This window comes from Vulpes lagopus, chromosome 3, assembly GCF_018345385.1.
Source record: "Vulpes lagopus strain Blue_001 chromosome 3, ASM1834538v1, whole genome shotgun sequence".
Classification (NCBI taxonomy): domain Eukaryota; kingdom Metazoa; phylum Chordata; class Mammalia; order Carnivora; family Canidae; genus Vulpes; species Vulpes lagopus.
Genome location: NC_054826.1, coordinates 1,492,564 through 1,508,104, shown reverse-complemented (window position 1 = coordinate 1,508,104; position 15,541 = coordinate 1,492,564). Strand labels below are relative to the sequence as shown.

At 53.8% G+C, this 15,541-nt stretch overlaps 1 protein-coding gene across 2 annotated transcripts in view; it reads left to right on the top strand.

Annotated features, from left to right (window-relative positions):
• The window catches only part of MYO10 (myosin X), a 194,132-nt gene that overhangs the window by 175,297 nt on the left and 3,294 nt on the right, over positions 1–15,541 (top strand). For both annotated transcript variants that reach the window (XM_041749479.1, XM_041749478.1), the window contains exons 28-39: positions 1–96; positions 3,126–3,219; positions 3,974–4,029; positions 5,726–5,868; positions 6,128–6,322; positions 7,399–7,556; positions 9,969–10,092; positions 10,526–10,823; positions 11,479–11,686; positions 12,500–12,636; positions 13,591–13,711; positions 13,992–14,444. In XM_041749479.1, the coding sequence (XP_041605413.1) occupies positions 1–96; positions 3,126–3,219; positions 3,974–4,029; positions 5,726–5,868; positions 6,128–6,322; positions 7,399–7,556; positions 9,969–10,092; positions 10,526–10,823; positions 11,479–11,686; positions 12,500–12,636; positions 13,591–13,711; positions 13,992–14,444 (2,083 nt within the window). The remainder of the gene's footprint in view (positions 97–3,125; positions 3,220–3,973; positions 4,030–5,725; positions 5,869–6,127; positions 6,323–7,398; positions 7,557–9,968; positions 10,093–10,525; positions 10,824–11,478; positions 11,687–12,499; positions 12,637–13,590; positions 13,712–13,991; positions 14,445–15,541) is intronic.

Below are 15,541 nucleotides of genomic sequence, written 5' to 3'. Positions count from 1 at the left end.
AGAGATCATAGATAACACCAGCAAGGAGAATGGGATAGACATCATCATGGCCGACAGGACCTTCCACCTCATCGCTGAATCCCCGGAGGATGCCAGGTGAGATGCCGCCGGCGCCCGCCACCCTCACTCCTGCTCGGGCCTGGGCGCCTCCCTGCTGGCTCTGGATAGACTGTGCGTGATTTTCTCATTGGGTTTTTCTGAAGCATCACGAGCTTGACAGACTGGTCCCGGGGGGTGGGTGTGGTATGAGGACCGCATGCCATCTAGGACTTCCAGCCTTGGGTGCCGCTGCATGGGACCCTGTGTTCCCGTGGCTCCGGCTTCAGTCGTCCCGGGCAGCGTGTGCAAACCATGCAACCACCCAGAGCTCAAAGCCCACCTTCTGGAAGCTTCTGAGCTTTGCAAGGAGGGAACAGCCTGTGTTGGCTGAAGGGTGGAGAGGGCGGGAGCATCAGCCACTAGTTGTTTAAGTAGACGATAGCGCTGCGGCGACGACCAGCACTTAGGTGTTTGCGCTGAAGTCAGTAGGACAGCACTTAGGTGTTTGCGCTGAAGTCAGTAGGAGATGGTTGATGCCTAGAGAATTACCGCATTTCAGGCAAAATTCTGAGACGGTTCACGTATATCACCTCATTTAATTCTCACGGCTGCCTACGAGGTAGTAGCACTATTACCACTGTTACCACGCACCGCATCTCACAGAGTAGAGACCCAGGTACGAGGAAGGGTGAAGTCACAGCAGCTCAGTCCTGCTGGACCGAGGCATCACGTTTCTCATGGTTCTTCAAGAACTTAAATTGGTGACTGCGCTCAAAGGACAGTGTGCTTGGTGTCCATTGGCCGAACCAAGTAGTCTCATGTTCCTGATTTCCATTCTAGGGGGGACGTGGAATGAAGTAAGAGCGAACTGGTATCAGCTCCCCAGTGTGATAGATCACAGGGTCATGCAGGGGAGGAGATGCAGGAGAGCGTCTCTTGGTCTGCTCCTGCTGCTTTGTGAGCCCCAGGGTTGTGTTAGAGGTACCCGTCGTCTCCTCTGAGCAACGCCAGAGAGCATCTTCAGCCTAAAACCCTTACTTTTGACCTTGGGAATCATTAGAATTTTGTCACGAATTCTTGGTGCCTCTCACTACCCCTCTCTCTGCCCTTTGAACGTTTGAGTTGATACAACACCATGGTAGCAGCATTAAGGGCAAAGAGTAATTCTTCCCGTGGGAATGCATGAAAACCCTGCTTGGATCCATAAGTGATGACACAGACTGGAAAAACAAGCAAACCTGGAATTATAGCCCATCTGGGCCTCCTGGAGACCACTTGGGGTTGGTTGGGGTCCAGGGAAAGCCCATAGCTTTTCAGCTGAATTATAGGACCAGCACTTGGTAGCCATCCTCTCTGTTTGATGCCATAATCAACCTGCTAAATTTAACATTTGAGACTTTTTTCAAGCGGGCTCCATGCTGGGTGTGGAGTCCAGGCAGGGCCTGAACTCATGACCCCGAGATTAAGATCTGAGCTGAGCTGAGATCAGAGTTGGACATTTCACTGAGCTACCCAGGTGCCCCCACATCTGGGATGTTTTAGCAGGGGACTTCTTCCCTTCACCAGAAGGACACATTTTTTTAAAACTTCTTCTCAGATGAAGTTAAATTTGACTCAAGAGGAGAAATGTGCAAATTTGAGTGTGCACGCGTGTGAGAGGGGGAGATCCCATGCGGCCTACCTGCATCTTGATCTCATGTGCTTTTCAGTGATTTGGGGAATTGTTGAGCTTCATGAAGCAGTGACTCAGGTCTTGCCTTTGAGTTCATCAGAACTGATGAAGCAAATTTACATTGAGACGTCTCCCTTGGGTTCCCAAAGAATCTGTATATGTTGCCTATTTTCAAGCCCCTGGGTCACATTTTTCTCCTTCGGGATCATAGGAGATAGATTTTAGTGCCTTGCTGTGGATACCTGGCATGACTGACATTTCTGTAAAGGCAGGTACACATGTTTTGCTTACATCTCCTGCCCTATACCAAGTGCCGTACCCGCTGTACCTACTGGTCTTCTTAGCCCCTGCGGGAGAAGGATGTCGTAGCATCTCTCATCTGGTGCCTCTCACATTTTAGAGTTGCTTGATAGACGCTGGATGGACAGATGGACGGATGAGTGGATATTTGTGGTCCTTCTCCTCAAGCCTGTATTGTGTTTCTAGTTGCATCACAGCTTTTGCTCAGCTTGACTTTTCTGGGGTGGGCCTGTTTTCCTTTATTGTGTGACTAATGAGGCTGCAAATGAGAAAGCTCATTTCAGGTGAAGATAGAGGAGTTCTCAGGTCAAGATAACTTTGCACTTTCTGCTTCAAGCAATTGTTTCCTGTTTCCAGCTCTCCTCTGTTTTTATTCATACTTAAGTAGAAATTGTATCAGGTTACAAAAAAAAGAAAGAAAAGAAAAAGAAATCCTGGGGCTCCTGGGTGGCTCGGGTCATGATCCTGGGGTCCTGGGGTTGAGCCCTGCATTGGGCTCCCTGCTTAGCGGGGAGTCTGCTTCTCCTCCTCCCTCTGCCCCTCCCCCTGCTTGTGCTCTCTCTCACTCTGTCAACAAATAAGTAAAATATCTAAAAGAAAGAGAAAGAAAGAAGGGAGGGAAGGAAGGATGCATCTGTCCTTATCTGTCTGTCAGGTGGTTGGAAACTGCATCCTGGAGTGAGTGGGGCACAGACCTCAGGGGCCACCTTGAGGAGGTACCCGGACATCACTGGCCTTCTTACCCTGCAATTCACTTTTAAAAAAATGGAAGGCACTTGAATATTCCCGAGGTTATAGGTCACATCTTCAGTAAGGATCCTTGATGTAACTGAGGATCTCCTCCCCGTGCTCATCACCTGCGCAAGGTCTGCGGGCGGCTGGAGCAGAGGGTGTCTCACGGGTCCCAGCCTGCAGCAGGTGGCAGCTACAGGTCCTTGGGCGTTGCCCGCCGCAGGCCACGTGAAGCCCCCCTTCACCCGTGAGTAGTGTAGGCACGTGAAAAACCAAGTCGCCCAGAGGAAACGTCGTTTTCACAGAGAAAGTGGAGAGAAGGGCGCCAGGTGCTGGTTGCCGGCGGCAGTCGGCCCCCTGACCCGTGCTTTCTTCCCTGCAGCCAGTGGTTCAGCGTGCTGAGCCAGGTGCATGCGTCCACCGACCAGGAGATCCGGGAGATGCACGATGAGCAGGCCAACCCGCAAAATGCCGTGGTGCGTGGGCGTCGCGGGGGAGGGGAGCAGGGGAGGGGTGTCCCCGTGGGTGTGGGGGGGCGCTGGGGGTTCTGGGCACTCAACCGCAAGAGTAACAATTAAAGAGAAAACCAGGACTGTCTTGTTTAAAGATCCTGCAGAAAAGAGAGTAAGTGAAAGAAGATGGTAGTAGTCCTAGATTCCAGCCCTCCCACTTAAGTTCCGAGAACCCTCCCCCCCCAAAAATTCCTGAGTTTTATGAAACCGTGGAAGTGCAGCATACATTCCTTCAAGGGACTCAGCGAATTCTGACTCTCATTCTTTCCGTTTTCACTGCACGCTAGACGCACACAGACCGGATGGTCCTATTTTAGAGCAAGGCTATAATTTCTCCTGAGGGCAACGTACAGAGTTTCTTAGAGTCCGTCTAGAGTTTGGTGACGAACCGTACTGTGAGCCAGAAAACCTGTACGGTTGAAAGAAGTTTATAAACCCTTCTCACCAAAAGTGTTTTAAGCATAAAGATAGATTAATTAATCGACTTTTTTCCTCTTAAGTGATTGACCCGCAGACCACGCCCTGTGTAGGGGCTGGCTGGGCTCAGCAGCAGGACGGGGGCCTCGCTTGTGCAGGGAACTCTCCACTTGTGCAGTTCACACAGACAGGACAGGGGTTTTCTTGCGTGCCTGTGGACAGTCGTAGTCTGGGGAGGGACATCATGGCTGCGTGCGCAGAGCTCACATGGGTCTCTTGCCCCGGCTTTGCTCCCTTCCAGGGCACGCTGGACGTGGGGCTGATTGATTCTGTGTGCGCCTCCGACAGCCCCGAGAGGTAAGTTTGGATGTGACTCTAACCAGCAGCCCCCCTGCCCCCCCCAGGGCTCAGGCTCCTGGGCTGTGAGCCGATTCTGGGCTGCAGGTGGCCTGCTCCATCCCAGGCTGCATTCCCTGTGGCCAGTTTTTCGTCCTTGGGAAGTCCTCCTCTCTGGGTACCTTCGGGATGTTGGGGAAGGAGACGATGAGAAACGCTCACACCGGGGGAATATTCTCCTTCTGGGTACAGGGGTAAACCCAGGCTGCCTAGAGGAAGACCACGCCTGCGCAGGAAAACAGTATTCAGCGTGGGGAGGGTGCCCTTCCCCTTCTAGACTCAGTGATGAACTTGAAGAGAGCACTGGTGGCAACGTCGACGTAGGACACTGGTGAACCCACAGACACTCTTCCCTGACGTCCCCACCTTATCCGTGCCCTTGCACCAGCATGTTTCGAAGGCAGATGGCCTCAGGAGTCTGTACCACTGACCTTTGTCTCCATCATCTCTATTTTCCTTTGCTGCTGTTTGAATTCTGAGTAAGAATGAAAATTGGCTGCTGCCTTCAGGAACGCAGCTTTAGAAAGCCAGTGGAGACGTATTCCTACTCACAACGAAAACAGCACCTAGCAGGCGGAATGACCTGGAGTCTCCATCGGGCCACTGACCAAGGCCCCTCGGGACCCCAGACCCGTCGCCTGGTGTCACCCCACCCCACCCCGCACCTGGCTCGGGGGCCTTGACAAGTGTGTGTTGTCAGTAGTCGTGCAGATGTCATTCTGACAGTCAGGTTCTTGTCATATTGACCTGTGTCTCACCCAGACCCCTCTGCTCCGGCAGGCTGGGCACGTGAGGATCCACGTGTAGGACCTTCCATCCCTGCCTCGGCCCCTCTCTCCCTCCAGTGGCCGTCCTCCTCCTGTCAGCTATAGAAAAGTCTCTTAGTTCTAAGGAGCACCTGTCTGCCTACTCCGGTCCTGGGAATCCTGCTTTTTCTTGACCTTCTGCAGCACTTAGCTACAGTCAGCAGTCGAGCACCTGCAATAAATCATTCACCGTCACTAGTTTGAGTGGTTTGATGCAGGACCGTCCAGGAGCAGGAGCCCAGGACCGACGCAGGGCATTGCCAGGCCAAAGGGGGGAGGGAGAAAGTGCATATCCATCATCCCCTGATCCCCAACTGGGAAATGAGCCTCTGTGAGACTGCTGTGCAAACACGGCCCAGGGTGGCTTTGGTAGCAGGCGTCAGCCAGCGTGTCAGATGTTCCGTGCTCCCCCACTGCCGATGTCCTCTTACTGCTGCCCGACATTGCAGGCCTGCCCCTCGGCAGCACGATCCCAGGCAGGACCCAGGGGCAGGAAGAAAGTTACTTTGGAGAGGCGCCCAAAAGGATTTCCCTGCACCGTCTCCTTATTTAGCTCCCCCCGGCCCCCTCCACCCCCCAAACCCAGCGTCATCTGGAAAGTTTTGCATGAGGCAGTGTTTCCCCTTGGAGGGCCTCCAGAGTGTGTGGCTCCAAGTGTAAAGGTCAATGATGCATAAAGCAGCTCCTGCGGGAGTGGGCGACATCTGCCTTGGCCTGAGCCGCAAGCAGCACCGCGGTTTCTTACCCCTGTGACCCTCGAGCCAGGAGACAGGCGTCTGGGTCTCAGTTCGAACGGCTGGTGCCGCCAGTCGAGCTAAGGCTGTTTGCTTCCTTCTCGCCCCGTTGCGCAGACCCAACTCATTTGTGATCATCACGGCCAACCGGGTGCTCCACTGCAACGCCGACACGCCGGAGGAGATGCATCACTGGATAACGCTGCTGCAGAGATCCAAGGGCGACACCAGAGTGGAAGGCCAGGAGTTTATCGTGAGAGGTGACTGCCGCCATGCCTGGCTCAGTCCTGGAGCTCGGTTTCCCTTGGCAGGGACCCTGCGGTGTCTCCCATGGGAGCAGTGTTTGTGAGAATTCGAGACTCCTGAAGTCGCTTTAAAAGAAAAAAAATCACATGAGACGTGGCGGTGGCCCTTTCTAGCAAATATGTGGCTGCAGGACCCGCCTGTCAGTATCCTGCGGGCTACCCGCTGTTGGGTGTTTCCCTTCGTGGTTCTTATCAGACACTTGAATCTTTGCAGGCTGGTTACACAAAGAAGGCAAGAACAGCCCGAAGATGTCTTCGCTGAAGCTCAAGAAGCGGTGGTTTGTGCTGACCCACAATTCCCTGGATTACTACAAGAGCTCCGAGAAGAATGCTCTGAAACTGGGCACGTTGGTCCTTAACAGCCTCTGCTCGGTGGTGCCCCCGGACGAGAAGATCTTCAAGGAGACAGGTGAGGAGAACGAGGGAATGAGCGTGCCCCCACATGCCCCTGCGTGCCCCTGCGTGCCCCCCCAGCGGCTCACGTCTCGCCAATGCGCCCTCTGGGGCCCCGCGGGGTAGCTCAGTGCATGTAGGCAGACAGCGCGGGACGGAGGGCCTGCCTCCCTGCACTGCCCGGATGCTCCCAGGACCGTGTCGGCTCTGGGCTCAGGGTTCCCAGCCCGGCGCTGGGAGAGCCCTAACGCGGCCCCCAGAAGCTAAACCCTGGGGCCCCGGGGGCTCATGAACCTCGAGCAATGAAGAGCAGTCGTGTTAGCATAGTTTTTTCTTGTCTTCTGAATCATGAAAATATTTCTGGATTGTTTGAGTTTTGTTGCTAGTTGTGATTTTGTGCTTTTTCTTTTTTATTTTTTTTTAAATATCGCTCCTCTGTTCCAAATGCCCGCTTGTTTGTGGGCACACAGACTGCTTGCTTAGCAAGAGGGCTTCTCACAGGGGCGCTAAGGAGAGGAAACGTGACGGGAAGGCAGAGGAACGTCAGGGGCTGAGGTGCTCTCGCTCTGGTTCCAGAGCCGTGAAAGCAACTCCATCTATGCCTGTTTTTCTTTCAGAGCAAATGGTAGCATTTCATACGTATGCATATATGCAGTATATACAGCCACATATAGTTCAGAGCAAAGCAGGCCGTTTTCTATGTATAATAAGATTTTATTCATTTACTTGATGAAGAGAAAGCCAGAGAGCACAAGCAGGGGGAGCAGCAGGCAGAGGAGGAGGCACGGGGCCTGACGCAGGGGCTCGACCCCAGGACCCGGGGACCCCGGGACCGTGACCTGAGCGGAAGGCAGACAGCTAACCCGGCAAGCGCCCGGCGCCCCCATTTATAGCTCTAAGCCTGGGTTTGCTGTCAGACTTGGTCCCCTCTGAGCTGTGAGCCCTCATGCGGTCGGGCATGTGGGTGCCTGGTATGCTCAGGGATTGGGCGAGTACTTGTCACAGAGGGCATGGGCTCCGAGGGTGCTGGGTTCCCGGGCCGTGGGTGCCGGCCGTCCCCGGGGTTCACGCGGCCTTCACCCTGTGCCGCAGGCTACTGGAACATCACCGTGTACGGCCGCAAGCACTGCTACCGCCTGTACACCAAGCTGCTCAACGAGGCCACCAGGTGGTCCAGCGCCATCCAGAACGTGACGGACACCAAGGCCCCGATCGACACTCCCACCCAGCAGCTGATTCAGGACATCAAGGTAGGCGCCTGAGTCCCACCCTGGGAATCCAGACGTTGGCCGAGCTCCATTTTTATTCTATGATCAAAACTAACTTTAGATGACGTTCGTGTTGGAACGTCGCTGCTTTTAGAAATCTCATGCTGCAATTTAGGTGAAGTTTTACAGTAAAGAAACCTCTTTGGGATCCCGGGGTGGCTCAGTGATTTAGTGCCTGCCTTCAGCTCAGGACGTGACCCTGGGGTCCCGGGATCAAGTCCCACGTTGGGCTCCCTACATGGAGCCTGCTTCTCCCTCTGCTTGGGTCTCTGCCTCTCTCTCTGTCTCTCATGAATAAATGAAATCTTTAAAAACAAACCTCGCCTCCGTGGGGCATCAAATATTGCTGCCGAGGCAAACCCGAGTGATGGGCCCTGTGGACAGAGGGAAGATGGCCTGAGGTGTGGGGCGTAGGCTCCTCGCCCCAGGGTCAGGGTGTGATCTGTGCAGGTGACGACCTGCTGCGTCACACGTTCCCCTTCAGCCCTGGGTCGGGGACCTTCTGGGAGCACCAGCAATTCTCTTACTGTACGGCTACTAGAGCACGTAAGTGGATTCGCAGCCTAGACTGTCTAGAGAACTCAGCGCCTTTATCAGGCACCTCTGAGCTCACAGGAAGTGTCCAAGTCTCTGGACCACCGTCGACCTGAAACTGTGATTTAAACTGTAATTTCCTTTTCATAAACATGAATCGCCCGGTGAGTCTACATTCAAGGAATAACTACACGGCAGCCATGCACGGGGATGACCGCGCATTTTTCGGGAATGGAAACAGAATGCGGAGTATTGTGTTGCATTGTTCACGCAGCTGGTCAGTCCCCGATGCAGAACCAGGTCACGGGGATCATCTTTACTGCCGTTGCTCTAAGTTACCCATCAGAGATTTTCCCAATACAAGGGAAAGGGCTGGAGCAGTGACAGAAAGGATCTGGGAATGATAGCAAGGCGGCGTTGACTGGTCCTCATCGGGGGGAGAGGCCTGACGCTGCTACGGGGGGCCGGCCTCATATGTCATTTCCCCCGAATCCGGGTCTGCCCCTTGATTCCAAGGCGGGCTGTGTCCTGGGTGTTTGGAGCTGTCCTACTAGGTCATTTATTCTCCCAAGACTCCACAGAGCTTTGCACAAGACCCAGGGTGCCGAATGCCAGCAACTTCCTGTCTAGCTCTAAAAAAATTTTTTGAAGCTTTCTTTTGAGAAAGGAGTGAAAACACGTCAGCTGAACTTTCCCTTCAAAGCTACATCTTACCTCTTCTTAGAGTCTCTAATTTGAAATCTGTCGTTAAAAGAGTGATAGAATTTTCCAAATATGAAACAATCCTTTTTAAAAAATCGGGTTGCCCTAATTTAGTCCATATAAAATCATTGAAATAATTAAAGTAGAGGTTCCCCCCCCCCCTTTGGCTTTCAATCAGGTGTTATTAAAGAAGTTTCATAGTGGAAATTACCAGGATAGAATGATTCACTGCCCTTCCTTCAACTTTCCTGTTTATTTAACGTTCTAAAAGGAACTTTGCCTTCCTTGAATCCCAATTTAATATTTTAGGAGCATAAATACGTGATGAATTTCCATGAAGGGAGCTCTTAAATTTCCAAAAAGAGAAGGCAGGCATGTTGAACAGTCTCAGGAATAACCTATCACCAAGTATAATTTTCAGGTATACAGAGAATACACCTAAAGGACGAAAGCAGAATATATATTTTTATATGAATTACAGATAAAAAAAATACATGGTTTAGTTAAATGTTTCATGGCTAAATAGCAAAAAACTTTAATTTTTTGAAATATATATAATCTCGGGGAGGGATTTTTTTTAATGTGGGAAAATATACGTGAAATGAAGAGGAAAGGTCGTGTGTAAGAAAAATGTGTGATTTGTCTTCAAATGCAGACTGTGGGTATCTTCATGCATGAATTTTGTTTTTTTAGAGATTTGAGAGAGGGAGAGAGCAAGAGGGACAGGGGAAGCAGACTCCCTGCTGAGCACAGAGCCCACAACCCTGAGCTCATGACCTGAGATCCAGAGTTGGACACTTCCCTAACCAGCCAGTGCCTGTGTGCTCACCACAGTCCTGAGGCTTCTGGATGCTTTGGACTCCGGGGAGTGCTCCTGCGTGGGGCGTCTGGGTAGCTCAGGTCATGGTCTCAGGGCTGTGAGCCCCAGCGCCACAGGGGCTCTGTGCATGGAGCCAGCCTGACCTGCTCTCCCTCTCCCTCTGCCCCTCCCACCCACTCATGCTCACTCACCTTCTGTCTTAAAAAAAAAAAAAAAAGTTTAATTTTAAAAAACTAAAAAAAAAAAAACACAAAAAAGAATACAGATGCTTCTGTGCTTGTACACGCACGTTTTGGATGAGCTTGCATGCTCATTTGACTGGGTCCTCTGCTTCCAAGGAGAACTGCCTGAACTCCGACGTGGTGGAGCAGATTTACAAGCGGAACCCCATCCTCCGCCACACACACCACCCGCTGCACTCGCCGCTGCTGCCCCTTCCCTACGGAGATATAAACCTGAACCGTGAGTCCCCCGACCCCGTGCTCCCAGCGACGTTCTTCCATCGTCCTGGTCACTCCTTAGCCGTGTCCCATTGGCACTTGCTGTGTGCGCTGGTACAGGGATGGTCGAGCGAACAGAGCAATTCTAAAGGGAGTCAGGAAGCACCAGCCCTCCCTGTGAACTCAGAGCCACCCGAACGTACAGAGAACCAGATGCTGAACGCCTAACGTCACAGATCTGGAACCTGCTTGGCCACAGACCAGTGCTCAGGTGGTCTGTGGGGTAAAATGGTTCAGTGGTGTACGCTGCCCACTTCTGTGTCCTGATGGTGTTCCCCTGACGCAGAGGTTCGGGGAACGTCACTGTCTGTCCCCAGCCCTCCCTTTGTGTGCTGCTTAGTGTCCCCCTTGTGCAGACCTAGGTGTAAACACTTCTGTGTTCTGTCTCCGCCCAGTGCTCAAGGACAAGGGCTACACGACCCTTCAGGATGAAGCCATCAAGATATTCAATTCCCTCCAGCAACTGGAATCCATGTCTGACCCCATTCCCATAATCCAAGGCATCCTGCAGACTGGGCATGACCTCCGACCTCTGCGAGACGAGCTGTATTGCCAGCTCATCAAGCAGACCAACAAAGTGCCCCATCCAGGCAGTGTGGGCAACCTGTGCAGCTGGCAGATCCTGACGTGTCTCAGCTGCACCTTCCTGCCGAGCCGGGGGATCCTCAAGTACCTCCGCTTCCACCTGAGAAGGTAGGATGCGGCCCGGGCAGCGCAGTCCCACAGGTGCCATGGTGGGTCGTGGCTCAGAGGAGAGGATGTGAGGCAGAAGGCACCTGGTGTGGTCAGGGGCTCCGGGTCAGGCTGGTGGGTCCCTGGCACGGGTTACACAGGGGAGGCGTCCTTGTCCCCACGCCGAGCCACACGCAAGGCTGGCACTGGCACTGGGCCCCTGTCAGTATGGTGTCCCGATGTCAATGACGTTGAGTACGCGTAGTTACCGCTGCCTGTATGAGTGGACTGGGGGGATGCCTGGGTATTTTGATCCAGACCAAAACTGGTAGAAACACTGTGATTCAGACTCTGGTGAACTATGGAAAAAGTGTTTTCGTCCGACGGAATGAGACGTGACTCCCAGCAGCACTGCGGCGGGGAGCTAGCTGGCAGCAAGAGCTGCTCCCTGTTAGGGCACTGGCTCTTTGGGATTTTTTTTTTTTTTTTTTTTTTTTTTGCATTTAAACAAAACCTGCGCAGGAGGGTCAAGCCCACTGGACAGAGAGTGAGTGGTGTTTGCTCTGCGCCACAGGGGGCCTGGGCGGCTGAGGCTGGCAGCTGCCTGAAGCAACCCAGCTCCCAGACGCCAGCCAGCCGCAGTCTAGCAATTAACAGTGAAGTGTTTGTCTCCTAGGATACGGGAACAGTTTCCAGGAACCGAGATGGAAAAATACTCCCTCTTCATTTATGAATCGCTCAAGAAAACCAAATGCAGAGAGTTTGTGCCTTCCCGAGATGAAATAGAAGCCCTGATCCACAGGCAGGAGATGACGTCCACAGTGTACTGCCATGGTGGAGGCTCATGCAAGATCACCATCAACTCCCACACCACAGCCGGCGAGGTGAGGGACGAGCCCCTGCGTCGCCGGTGCCATCTGGTACCTAACTGCCGGAGCCTGTAAGTCAGGGAGGTGGCGCGCGGTCGGATAGCGACCGGGCAGCTCTGGGCTGCGTAGTGCAGCCACTCGGTAAACAAGGTGTGACCCACAACTAAACTCAGGTACAAAGAGGTAAAGATATGTATCAAAGATGAGTCGGGGCACAGAAATAAAGCTGGCGCTGAAACGTCGGAGACCTAATCCTGCTGATGTGAGAAGCGGCCGCGTGGAGCTCACGTGCACGACACGGGTTTGCTGTAGCATCTCCGTGTTAAGGGGCCTCTGATTGCCATACAAATATCTAAAAGGATGGTGGGCTGGAGGTACACATTTCCTTTTTTTTCTTTTTTTTTTTTTTAAACCTATGTTTAGCATTATAAAACAAATTGGGTAAAAGAAGGACTAAAACCCAGAAAAGCTTCCGGTGCGAAGAGAGGAAACATTGGTTGAAGCCATTGTTTCTTGGAAGTGGATGAATGTACCAGATGAAAGACAGGGCTGCAGTTTCTGTGCACTTTTCCGACTGGTGTGGGTTTGCAAGAAATTTGCCCGGCATCTGTCTCTCCTCCGGTGGGCAAGACGCTCTGTGTTCTTTTTCACAAAGACCAGAGAAATCTGATTTCTCGAGAACACTGAAGAAACAGCCCCTTTGAGGTTCTAGGTGGCCACACATGACAGTTCAAGGGGGTGTTGTGCGCTGTGCCCGCAGCCCTCGGGGTCTGGTGAAGGCACCCAGGACGGCGTGCTGGAAGCTCAAGGCCTCGGGGTGTCTTGCAGGTGGTGGAGAAGCTGATCAGAGGCCTCGCCATGGAGGACAGCAGGAACATGTTCGCCTTGTTTGAGTACAACGGGAGCGTCGATAAAGCCATCGAAAGCAGAACCATCGTAGCCGATGTGTTAGCAAAGTTTGAAAAGTAAGTTCCTTCTCCCTAAAGTGTCAGCAGATAAGTTAAGAGCAAGAGTTGAGGATCTGAATTTGCCATCTGTTTTAGCTTCAGTAGGCATTTGAGTTCCTTTTAAAAAAAAAAAAAAAAAAGATTTTATTTATTTGAAAGACAGAGAACATGGCAGGGAGCCCCATGTGGTGCTCGATCCCAGGACCCCAGGCCTCTGCCTGACCGTGCCCCCCAGACGTCCTGAGTTCCTGTTCTGAAGCATATTTAATTTGTCATCGCTCCCTGCTGCTTGTTTTTCTTGATTCCTAAGTAAAGCCGCATTCCCAAATAGGATCTGGCGCCCCATTGTGCTTCCCCCCATTCCGAGGTCCCCGTTGTACACACTGTCTTGGAATCTCCTGGTTCCAGGCTGCTTACGTGTCATTGGCTTCGAAACAGGGCTAGTGGACACGAGCAAACCCATACCCTCTTCAAACTGCAGTTTATAGCTCTCGGACCTGTAATACATGATCCAGGACGTTCCCCTAAGTTCCCCTAAGAACACGAAAGGTATTTCTGTTCCATGTGAGCACAGCCTCCATACTGATCGTGTCGATTTTTTAAGTATTTATTTGAGAGCTAGTAGAGGGAAGGAGGACGGAGCCCATTTATTCTACTTGGAGGGACTCCGCACGTGCTTCGCCGGGCCCCTCTGGCTGCGCACTCTGCAAATACGCAGTCAGCAGTTTACCCGAGGGGGCCTGTGTGTTGCCTTAAAGTGGGGCCAAAGTGGAAGCGTGACTCATTCTGGCCAAGTGCCCTAGTGAGGAGCCCTGGTAGCCAGCTGCACCTTGCTCTGCACCCGCAGCCCCGGGACCTGGGCTCGCACAGGCTGTCTGCGTCCTTGGAGCGAGCCCCCAGGGTCAGCGCCTCGTGGCACCGAAGGGCCATCCCTCCTCCTGCTTTCTGAGCCCCTCTTGCCTTCCGTCTTAGGCTGGCGGCCACATCAGAGGTGGGGGACCTGCCCTGGAAGTTCTACTTCAAGCTTTACTGCTTCTTGGACACGGACAACGTGCCAAAAGACAGTGTGGAATTTGCCTTTATGTTTGAACAGGTAGGAGGAGCTTTCCAAACGGATTCCTCGGCAGGGGAGCAGGGACAGATGCGCTCCTAGGCCTCCTGAGTCGGTGGTTGGTGCCCAGGAGTGGGGCACGCACACAGGGGGCGGCTGCACCCAGAACTGCCCTAGCGGGGGGTGGGGGAGAGATTGGGGGGTAAAACGTGTGCTAGATGCTCTCTGTGCTGCGGGGAGGTGAAGGCAGGTGAAGGGGCTGAGGGCACAGCAAGTGGGGCTGGGGCGAGCGCACCCTGACCCCGCGGCCTACCTCGTTCAGGCGCACGAGGCCGTCATCCGCGGCCACTACCCGGCCCCCGAAGAGAACCTCCAGGTCCTGGCGGCCCTGCGGCTACAGTACCTGCAGGGCGACTACTCGGCGCACGCCTCGCTGCCGCCCCTCGAGGACGTTTACTCCCTGCAGAGGCTTAAGGCCCGCATCAGCCAGGCCACCAAGACCTTCACCCCGTGTGAGCGGCTGGAGAAGAGGCGGACGAGCTTCCTGGAGGGGACGCTGAGGCGGAGCTTCCGCACGGGCTCCGTCGTCCGGCAGAAGGTGGAAGAGGAGCAGATGCTGGACATGTGGATCAAGGAGGAGGTGTCCTCGGCCCGGGCCAGCATCATGGACAAATGGAAGAAGCTGCAGGGGGTGGGCCAGGAGCAGGCCATGGCCAAGTACATGGCCTTGATCAAGGAGTGGCCAGGCTACGGGTCAACGCTCTTCGACGTGGAGGTGAGGACCAACTGCCCCTCGTTCCTCCAGTGCGCCAGGCTGACTGCGCATGTGCGCGGGGGGCAGCCCAGGGTGTAGGGCTGGGGGTGGGAGGGCGGCCCAGGGCATGGGGCAGGGGGCAAGGCGGGGCCTGGGCGCTCTTGCCCCTGTGGCCAGAGCCCCCCTTCCCCTCCGCCCTCCCCTCCCCCTAGTTTTCCTGCCCCGCAGTGGAGGATTTCATGGTATCGGGAGTGCACGGAAAGTTCAGGGCTCACGGTAACTTACTTCCTTCTTTGGAAGCGACAGGTAGACCCAATCAGAAAGTGCTGGTGAAAATCAGCATTTAAAATCTAAAAAAAATTTTTTGAGCCATGTATGTGAAATCAGGGACTCTGGATACCGTTGACCCTTGAACACTGTGGGGGCTGGAAACCCGAGAGTCGGCCGCGACTGCCTGCGGGATGACTTAGGCCTGAACCGCCTTGCCAGCGACCCATTTAGCCTGTTGTGTGTTCCATGCTTACTGTAAAGCTGGAGAAGAGAAAATACTGGGAGTCCCAGGGAAGAGGAAATACGTTTACAGCCTCTACTGTATTTTTAAAAAAAGACAAACCCGCACGTAAGGGACCCATGGAGTTCGGCCCCAGGGTGTTCATGGGTCCACTGTACCTGGAGTTCACATTTGGTTGTCCCCGTGAATCTCTGTCCGAGGAAGGACTTTGTGTCACAAACGGGATTTGGCCACGAGCAGGACCCGTTGTGACTCCTCCCCGGGTGTCAAGCAGCCCCTTTACTGACAGCAGGTCGTCCAGCGCTCCTGCCTCTAGATGGAGGCCTGGCAGCGTGCGCCCCCACCCCTGCCGCCTTCACCATGAGGACTTACTGGACCGCGGCGGCCTTCCTTCCTTCCTTCCTCTGGCTGCTTTCACACGAGAATGGCAGCATTGAGTAGACGGGACAGGGACCACGTGGCCCCCAAAACCTAAACTATGATTCCCTGTCCCTTGACGGGTAGGCTTGCCGGCCCGGCCAGAGGAGCTTCCGGCCGTCTTAGCACAATCCCCTTCAGCATGTTCGGTTCCGATGGCTTTTAGCTGAGCCTCTGTAGAAACCTAACC